Source organism: Acinonyx jubatus, chromosome C2, assembly GCF_027475565.1.
Source record: "Acinonyx jubatus isolate Ajub_Pintada_27869175 chromosome C2, VMU_Ajub_asm_v1.0, whole genome shotgun sequence".
NCBI lineage: Eukaryota > Metazoa > Chordata > Mammalia > Carnivora > Felidae > Acinonyx > Acinonyx jubatus.
The window spans coordinates 67,566,223-67,576,208 of record NC_069384.1 but is presented as its reverse complement, the minus strand read 5'-3'; the positions used below and the strand labels follow the sequence as shown (position 1 = coordinate 67,576,208).

At 50.8% G+C, this 9,986-nt stretch overlaps 1 protein-coding gene across 1 annotated transcript in view; it reads right to left on the bottom strand.

The window, feature by feature from the left end:
* Window positions 1–283: 283 nt before the first annotated feature.
* Window positions 284–9,986, bottom strand: part of PDIA5 (protein disulfide isomerase family A member 5) — a 91,087-nt gene continuing 81,384 nt past the window's right edge. The window contains exons 15-17 of the mRNA XM_027061005.2: window positions 7,322–7,392; window positions 887–1,021; window positions 284–514 (exon numbers count right to left, since the gene is read on the bottom strand). Coding sequence (XP_026916806.2) covers window positions 434–514; window positions 887–1,021; window positions 7,322–7,392 — 287 coding nt within the window. The 3' untranslated portion in view covers window positions 284–433. The remainder of the gene's footprint in view (window positions 515–886; window positions 1,022–7,321; window positions 7,393–9,986) is intronic.

Below are 9,986 nucleotides of genomic sequence, written 5' to 3'. Positions count from 1 at the left end.
CAATGATCCAGAAGAGGCTAGTACTTGGTTACCGTCAGCTTCAGCATCCCGTTTTCCCTGATTATCTTAATGCGTTTCCTGTCTGAAGCAGTCATTTCCAACAGGATATTCTGTGGTCTGATCTCCCTGTTCTGTTCTCCAATGGCTGATAGAGGCCGTGCCCTGCGCAACCCTCCTCATACCCTGTCCCCGCCCTCAAGAGTCTCTGCCCCGCCTCCCAGAAGAGGACTTCATGAGTACCCACCTGTTACTACAGGCTCCGTGGAAACAACCCACACCACCAAACAATTGGTTTAATTTTATTTCAAAATTGTACAAAATGGCCATAAGCGGCTATAAAAAATTTTGTCTTCAGAACACGTGGAAATTCAGAAAGAACAACAAAACAGGTATTATTCACAGTGTAATGGAAAAGCTTTCTCTGAGGCAGAAATTACAACTCTTCCTTCTTCTTCCCTAGTCTCTCGTGGTCTCCTTCCCGGAGCGTTCGAATAAAATTGGTAAACCCCAATTCCTATAGGGAATGGGAAGAGAAAGAGAAAAAGGAAACTTTAACCCCTGATGTGGATGTGCACCCTCTCTCCCCCTTCCCTGATGCCCCACGTGCTCACTTCTCTGGACAGAGGAGCAGCCAGTGGAAGCACCTGGCAATGAGGGGACAGTCTGCTTGGCTACTGGGGAGCCCTTTCTGACACCCTGGAACCTGTCCCTGCTCCGGGAGCTGGACTCTGGGACAACCTCTTGGGGAACTCTTCCAGCCAGGCTCACGGCCCTTGCTTCCCAGCAGAGTGCTAGTGCTGACCTCTGCCCTGCTCTGGAAACCTCCCTTTGCTGCCCCCTCGGTGGCTGTTTCCCTGCCCAGGGCAGATGCCTCTCCCCAGCTCACCGTGCGATCGCTGTCATACTTTTCTGCAAATTTCCCGTAGTGGTAGTAGTGGAATGTGGGGTAGGCCTTGATGGCCTCTTGCTGACACAGGTCCTGGTTTTTGTCTCTGACGCAGTCAACAGCAGCACAGGCAATCTACAGGCCCAAAGAAAGGGTGGGTCAGCACAGGAGGCCTCCCACGTGAGACCTGGGGCCTGGACCCTCTGCACACAGACGGCACTTCAGGCCTACGTCATGTGCTTTCTTTTTTTCTCCTCAATAGCAGGGATGAGCTGAACCAAACAGCCTCAGCCCAGAGCTCCACTGAGACTGGTGATGCCTGTTTCCAATTCTCAAGGCAGCTGGGTAAGGTTAGGGGACTCAGCTTGCAGCACCCTCAGACTACCCTTTAAAATCAAGAGTATAATGGCCATAAAGGAAATTATGACTTGAAAGCATCTGTAAACACCACAGGTTTTGTGAGGCTCATTTCTATGAGGCATGGTAGGACTCATTCATTTATCAACTAACACTTCCTGAACATCTGTTTGCGGAGGGAGGATAGTACCAAGGTTAAGAACAAAAGCTTTGAAGTGAAGTTTCCCAAGTGCAGATCTTGGCTTGGTTGCATATTCAGACTTAAGGAAAATTACCTAGCCTCTAGCCTCAATTTCCTCATCTGTAAAACGGGGGTAATAACAACACATAGGTTATCAGGAAATTATGAAGACTGAGTAAGAGAATTCAGGGGAGGTGAATCGGCCACAGGACCTGGCACATGGTTAGTGGTCAGTAATGTTAGCTGCTGTTATAGTCGCGCCTACCGGCTCCAGACACAAGTCCTGTCTCCAGTAGGAGCTCAGCGTCCGGTCAGGGGAGTCAGATAAAGAGACAACTCCGAGGCACGATAGGGGGTGTGACGTGACGGAGGTGGTCCAGGGTGCCAAGAGAACTGGCACAAAGGTGCTCTGCCCTAGTTTGCCGTCTGAGCGGCGTCCTGAAGGAGGAGGAGAAAGAAGTTTCGGCCAGGGGAGCACATTCCAGGAACTGGAAGAGTTAGTTCAGCAGGACTACAGCAAACAGGGTTTTTGGTCAGAAGGAGGTTCCCAAATTGGCCACTGGCCTCTTCCTGCCCTTCTAACAAATTCCACATGCTGGGTAGTTTTTCCTAATTATTGTTCTTTCAAAATAAGAGGGTATCAAGCAGGCACGGGAGAACCTTTTTTCTGTTGAGGGTCACAACGCAGAGAAGGGGGGAGAGGGTCGCTTAATGGGAATACACCATACACAAGCATTATAGAAGAAGGGAGGGGAGATTCTAAGGAAAGACAGCATTTCACCCAAGTGCTGCTATGTGCCAAGCCTGTCCTAGATGTCAGGGGTACAGTGATGACCTTGAAAAAATCTAGTCATCAAGTGACTGCCATCCTTACTGCAGGAAAGCAGTTAACAGACACATAACAAGGGAGATCATTTTAGAGCCCAGGGAATGCTCTCAAGAAATTAAAAGAGGGTGATTCAAGAAAACGATAGTCGGAGGGGCTCCTTTCTGGCCAAGAAGGCCTTTCCGAGGAGATAGCATTTGATCGGAGACCTGAGTCAGGAGGAGGCAGCAGGTGCACGAAGGCCTGAGCAGAGAGCACCCACCTAGAAACCAGCCCATGCCGGAACCAGGGAGAAAAATAAGCACGCTGCTTCAGAGAACCAGAGCCCATTAAGGCATTCAGACTGAACACTTACCGTACTTGAAAGAAAGTTAAAATCGTTCAATAGCCACAATTCACATGGTTCTATGGCTACGGGTTATTCACATTGGGATGGGGGCCCCCTTTCCAGGCAGAAGAGCCCTGCAGGCCACCAACAGTCACATTTACTGGTCAATGACCTCGTGCCCGAGTGAGCAGGGCCACTGCTCTGCAGGCAGCGGGACTGACAGAGTGAAGTGTGGCCTGCTCTCTCTCTGGTGACCAGCGTGCCACACTTGCCCCTCCCCCGCCTTCACGCTTCCCTCCCACTTCAGCTACATAACGTCTGTATAATAAGACTTCTCAGAGCAGAGTTTGCAAACTTGCTGCGCACAATCCATATCTGGCTTTCAGTCCTGTTCTATTTGGCCCACACAGAATTAAAAAAAAATAAACCTGAATTAGCTGCCAACCTAGAAAAAGAGCCAGAAGATTTTATATAAAAGTTTGGCTCTCCAGCTTCTCTTTAAAAGCCAGATTTGATGGCATTTGCCCTGCATTCCCACAGGCAACACATGGCTGGAGCAGAGGGCAGCGGTCTCCTTCAGGTGGGTTTCCCCCAGCCGTTTGCTGAAGTCTACACAGAGCCTGACTCGCCGGGCTAGCAGGTGGGCCCCTGCAGTCTCCTGAGAACCTCAGCTCACCCTGTAAAACACTTCCTAAATTATTTAGAAACATGAGGCAGGTGCTCCTCTGACTGTCCTCGGCGTTCCACTTCTTGGGGCCCGGCCCAAGGGAGCCCTCACACACCGGGCAGCCCTCTGCGTCCGGCCCTCAGTGAGTGGCCGATGCCCCTCTGCTACACTGACAGAGTGTTTGATGAGTGTTGCTCCAGGCTGCTGCTCTCCCCGCATCTGCTTTAAATTATGAATTTAATTTGTATACATGCCCTGGAGCTGTGGGAAATATAGTGTATGGTTTTATAAATTGACTAAATTAAAAATGTGTACTTATTTTGAATCCCCTCAACTAGCTGCCAGCCACGTACATAGAGTGCTACTTCTGGCTGCAAAGGCTCCTCTACCCTCCATTTCTACAGGAAGAGAGGAGTGAAGTGCGGCTCCTTCTAAAGGAAGTGGCTTAGGGGGCGCCTGGGTGGCTCAGTCTGTTAAGGGTCGACTTTGGCTCAGGTCATGATCTCACAGCTGTGAGTTCGAGCCCCACGTCAGGCTCTGTGCTGACAGCTCAGAGCCTGGAGCCTGCTTCAGATTCTGTGTCTCCCTCTCTCTCTCTGCCCCTCCCCCTCTCATGCTCTGTCCCTCCTCTCTCTCTCTCAAAAATAAACAGACATTAAAAAAAAATTTAAAGGAAGGGGCTTAGACTCTGGAAAAAAGACAGCAAATATTCCGCTTCTCATCTATCCCCATTTCTCCTGTCTAAATGCCTGCACCCCTTACACCCACTCCAGATTTGCACTGACTGAACTACAGCACTGAATGTACACTATCACTTTGAGATCTGCTCCCCGGTACTTGGTATCCTGCTGTGGCCCCTTGGCCAAATACTTGCTAACTGGCACCCATAACTCTTGGCTGCAGGGAACCACTGCGTAAGGCCAGTGATGGACGGGGCTTGAGAATGTGGTCCCCCATGAGGTCTCCAGCGACTGAACCTAATCACCCATGCACTAATCTGCTCATCAACTCCCCTGCTCTGGCTCCTTCCCCGCCTGCTCCCCGTTCCTCCATCCTTGAGGCTGTAGCCTAAGACCATCTCCCAAATAAACCCCCTACACACAAGGGCCAGAACCTGAGTTTGCTTTGGGGAAACATCTGACAATGCCTGTTTATCTGGTTCTCAGATGCCCCTTTCCAGCTGGACAAGTTTGACAGAGTTTTTTAACCTCTGTAAGATCCAATCTCCTCTTCTGTAAAATGGGAGATTAATAATATCTCCTTGGTTATGCTATGATGAGGACAACATGACATAATGCTCTCAAGTATCAGTGGAAGAGTTTTCAGAAAATATCAAATATATTATTGCTTCTTCATTCAGTCAACATTTACAGAGGCTTCAGGCATCAAGACTGGAGGGAATTCAAGGGCAAATGAAGTCCCTGCCCTCAGGGAGCCTTCCTTTCTGAAGGACAGAGAGCCCTGTAAACACAAGGGACTAAACACACCAGGGCCAGGGTTCCATCAGCTCCTGCTGCCTAAGGGCACCTTTCCTGGGATGACCTTCACACTTCCCCAACAGCTGCCTTCAAGGCCAGCCCCACTCCCAGCCCCACACCTTGCCAGCCCAGTGGTTGCCTGACCCCTGCCTGCAATCCACCAGCCTTCCACCTCAGGTCCTTGTCCTCCATGGCCCCTTCCCTACGGTCATCTGTTCCAACATTAGCAGTATGTAGCCTTTTCTCCACCCAGTGTGTCAACTGCTAAAGCTCCCTAGTAAGCTCCTGGGAGGGGTGGAGGCTCCCCAGCTAAACTATGAGCTGCCTCATGCGGATTTATTGATTCAGTAAAATAAATCTCTGCAGGAGCTAATATTGACTTTGGCTATGAAAATGGAAGTGAACAACCAACTGCATATTGATTGGGGAAGGAACAGAGACTGGCTTCTGGGTAGAAAAAAATACAATTCCAGCTAAGAGGTGGCAGCATGGGTGTCCGGAAGAACTAGGAGTCAAGAGACTCTGTTCTGGCTGTCAGTGACCAGCCAGGTGTCCCTGGGCAAGAGACACGGTCCTCTCTGGGCCTTGATCCCTCATGAGTAGGAGAGGGCTGGATGGGCCACCACTCCCCAAATACAAGCCAGTAGCCAGTACAAGAGCTCTTAAAAATTATAAATTCCTGGAACTGTCTCTAGACCTCTGATGTGATAGTTCTAGGACACACCCAGCAATCGTGGCACCAGTAACTTTAGTCCCCCAGGCCAAGAGTGAACACTTCCCTGGTGTTACTGAGAGCCACCTCCAGGAACCCCAGGCCTGCCAATTGCCTGGCAGAGAGGGACAGAGAGAGTAAACATGTTCCTGGAAATGAGCGAGGGTAATCTCTGGCTTAGAATAAGGGAAGCTGGAAGGAGAGAACAGAGGGAATGACACAGAGGAAATGACCCCCGGAAAAGGCCAGTGACATTACTGGCTCAAGTTAAGACAATTAAGCAAGGGCATATCAGTGTCTCAGAGAAGGAGGGGGGTCTCCATGGAAATGGCATCCCTGTGCATCAGCAGATGGGAATGAGGAAGAGGAGGGCTGGCCCTCGGCTGCTCACTATGGGCATAGCCAGCCTGGCCCTGCTTGGACTATTGTGATCCCTTCACAGATCCTGGAGCCATGGAGACCCGAGCAGCCGGAGGTCGGGGGGCAGGGGGTGCAGGGAGACCCCATACTTCAGCCACTCTCTTGTCTACCCAGAGTTCTCCGGGTGAGGGGTGAAGGGAGTCAGTGTGGAGTGACTGACAGTCCTGGGCTGGCTCCAGGGAGTAAAGGCATCCCCACACCAACCAACCAACACCCAGATTGTGAGGGAGTCCTGCCGGGATGGACCTCCCCAGGCCCCCAGGAGGAGCTCCTGTGTATGCACTGGCCCTGGGTGGCAGAAGGGGGCAGGTGGGGACAGAGATGAAGACGGGAAGCCCCTTCTTGCCACGCCCCTCTCAATGCAGGCCAAGTGGCAGGCAAAGGAGAAAAGGAGAAGTGAGCCACAGGGGCACAGCCAGACCTTGTGGGTGATGACAGGACATCGTGAGTCCAGGGAAGGGTCCTGGGGTCTGAGTCCTGAGTCTGCCCCCTCCCCACACACGTGCCCCAGCCTGGCTCTCTCTGACCTGCTGACCCTGTATAGTTCTCACATGTCATCACAAGGCCAACCCCAGGAAATCCAGCCTGCCCTGGCTTCACCTGAGGAACTCACTCAAAAAAATGTAAGGCACCACAGCAGAGATGCGTGTGACTTTGAGTCTGGGTATGTGTGAGCACGCTTCTGGGGCCTCTTGGGTGAAGAGAGTCCCAGGCTGGGAAGAGTCTTCGTGATCGTCTAGAGAAGCACCCTGATCTTAGAGAGAGGAGAATTCAAGGCCTGAAGAGCTGATGTGACTTCTCCGAGTCATACAGTTTAGCAGCAGCCAAAAGCTGTACCAGCCTGAGTTCCAGAGTCTTCTCCTGCCACACACCCTTTGGCCCCAAAGTCACACTTTGCTCTCACCTGGGAGGGACCCACACTGCCCTCACTGCTGGAGCTGCCTGGGGGACGTGCCTGGGGGGTCCCCTCTCCTCCCCTCTAATCCAATCCCGCAGCTCTAGCTTGTTAATTTTATGCTTCATCGGTTGGCAGCTACAGGAGACTTTCCCTTAGGCAGGATGAGGCTCTGCACACAGCCTTGCTCTCCTCCACCTTGGCTGCCTCCAGTTGACTTTTGTTGAATTTTTTTATTTGTAGTTTCAATTATATAAGTGATGCATGACTACAAATCCTACTGTAAAAAGATTGAAGCACTAAGAAAATATAAACAGATGACCCCTTTACCGCCCTCCTCTTCCAATGAAGGGCTGTAACGGTTCAGTGTATCCCTTTTAGCTGACTTTACAGCAAACATTCAGCCTGCTCTATGCTGCCTTTATGAAAAGAATGTCCTGGTTCCCAGGAATTCTCTGATCTCAGCAGAGCCTATTCAAGAAGGGGACCTGAACGGGAAGGGAGGAAGGTGTAGGAAATGGCGGCAGAGCAAAGTCAGAGGCAGGGCAAGAGACAAAGAGGGGTCTCTTACCTTTCGGTCATCTTTAAAGACGTTGGCGGTGGCCGTAAAGTGAGGGATGACCTTCTTACAGTGTGGGCACCCTGCGGAAAAAGAGGACAGAATGTTGCACGTACGTGCAGGGGAGGCTGCAGAGCCAGGTGCCCCTCCTGGAACTGATAGAGAAACCTTTCCAGGAGCTTCCCTCCACCCAACAGACTGTGGTGCGGGGTGGGGGGGGGGGTTTGTCTGACTCCCACCCCTTGCACACCACACTGTCAGGGTCCTGTGTCAACTCTGCCCCTCAAACACTGCCCTGTGTTTCTGCTGTCAGCACGAGGGCTTTGTAGGAGTCTGTGTGCAAACGTCAGGTCCGCTCCTGCCCGGGACCTCCCACCCCACATCCTCCTGCCATACACCGGGTCTAAGAGGCTGAGGGTGGAGGAGATGGTCACTGCAGTCTTGCTCTGCAAGCTCCTTCCACGGAGGGCTGCTGGGAGCTACGGCACAGAGGGAGCTTTGGGCCTGGAAAAGGAGAATGTGTGCTCAGGACTCTCTGAGTCTGTTACAAAGCCCTGCTCTTGCCTTATGGACAACAATAAATCTGTCCATGTCACGACTGAGAAAACGGAACGGAGAAAGGTGGTGGCAGGAGCAACCGTCTGAGCCCCCACTGCTCATGTTTTGCTGCTAACGTCTACATTCCCAACAAATCCCCACCCCAGACCAAGCAGCCAGACCAGGCCCCAGGTCCTCACGCTATCCTTCTATCCTCTGCTCTACAATCAACCTGAGCCCTGGATCCAGGGACAGGAGACCCAAGGTCAGGTTAAGAGGAGAATAAGCCACCGGGTTATCAGGACCTGGGTTCCCGACTATGGAGAGAGGCCTATCACAATGGATGAGGACCCATAACTCCAGAGGCCCAGGGTGTGACAACAATGCTTGTGTCAGCTGGGGTGACAGACCCCCTTTCTTGGCCCTTCCCTCAGCATGAACAGATCCAAACCCAAGCCCACCTCTTTCTACCATTCCCCAGACACTGAACACAACTGCCATGAGAGTGGAACTGCTTTGAGGGAGGATTTCCTTGACTCTGGTAATTAATTCTGATCAAAGCACAGGTGGGAAAGGCCAAATGCCCTATGGGGAGAGTTGGTGAACAGTCGGGCCGGCCAAGGCGAGGAACAGAAATGGCTTTGTCCATCTGCTTTCTCTCTTTTTAAAATAAGATAATAACGACTGGCATTTCAAAGAGTTTTGTGAAACCAAATTAAAGCTGAGCTACAACTTTAATGTGAATTTAGCGTTGGAGCCAGTTCCTGAGATGGGCAGGATCACCCATATGGCCTGGCTGGTGGAGCTGCCAGCTGGCCCCAGAACAGTGTGGACAATGATGGGGAGGGGCAGGAAAAGGATTTTCCCAACATCCACTGCAGGTGTAGAGAAGAGAGCTGGGCTGGATGTGAGTTCTATCAGAACTGAATGCCGCAGAGTGCCTAACTTGTGGCAGATACTAACAGATGATCTTTTAACGGCCTCAATGGCAATTACAAGAACTCTTTACTAATCTGACCCAATGGAGAGAAGAATAGCTCAAATTCATGAAAATTTCACACTATAGAGGAATGATGGTTATAGATTCCAAAACATCTAGAGGGCACAATGTGCTGGTCGACAAGGCTCAGCATCTTCGCAGCACCTAGCGGTCCCCTGTGAGTGGCACACGGATGCCCACTAATAGCATTAGGCTGGCTGGAAAGAAGTTATCCTCTCCTCCAAACCTGGTATCACTATTAATTTTTCCTTTCTAAGCTCTTTGCTTACTGAATGTATAAAGGTAATTGTCAGCCTAGTGCAAATTCCTATTACCATCAATTTAAAGTATCTAGATCTCAGATTAATCACCTTCTGGTGCATCTAATTTTATCATTATCCAAAAGAAAGAGCATGGCAGATGAATAACTGGAGGGGAGGCTGTTTTAGGAAGGGCATGAAGATGTTCCCAAGAGGTGTCAGGTGGGCCAGAAGAGGCATGATCTTTTAATCTGGGCTCTTTAAAAAGGCACCACCTATGTGTAGCAAGGAAAGAAACTTCCCAGAGTGGGGAGACAGAAAGAAAGACCGAGGACAGGACAGAAAATTCCAATGCTAAAGACTCAGCAAGCTGGCCTAAGAAGGGCAGTCACCATGACCAGACCACTGAGAGCAAAGTGGGGGCTTGGAACAGGAGAAAACAATGAAATAGCCAGAGGAAAATCTCTGTATAAACCGGGAGGAGGTGGGAGGAGGAGGTGGGAGGAGGAGGTGGGAGAAGGAGGTGGGAGGTGGGGAACATAGGGAAGAAGTGGGAGGTGGGAGGGGGCAGGAGCTTGAGGACATGGGGGGAGCTGGGAAGTATGGGACATGTTGGGGAGGTGGGAAGTGGGTGGGAGACAGGAGGTGGGAGGCAGATGGGAGGTGGGGGACATGGGGGGAGGTGAGAAGCAGTAGAGATTGGGGAAGGATATGGGGATTGGCTTTTGCTTCTACTTTATACTTACCTTTATCAGGTGTGTGATCTTTCTTAGTATTAGGTTCTTTATATGTAAATAACCGTAAGGATGTGTCATATACTATATATAAATAAGTATATATTATTTTCATAACTGAAAACTTTTTAAAGATTTGCCTTTGGATAGATCCACCTCCCTGATGA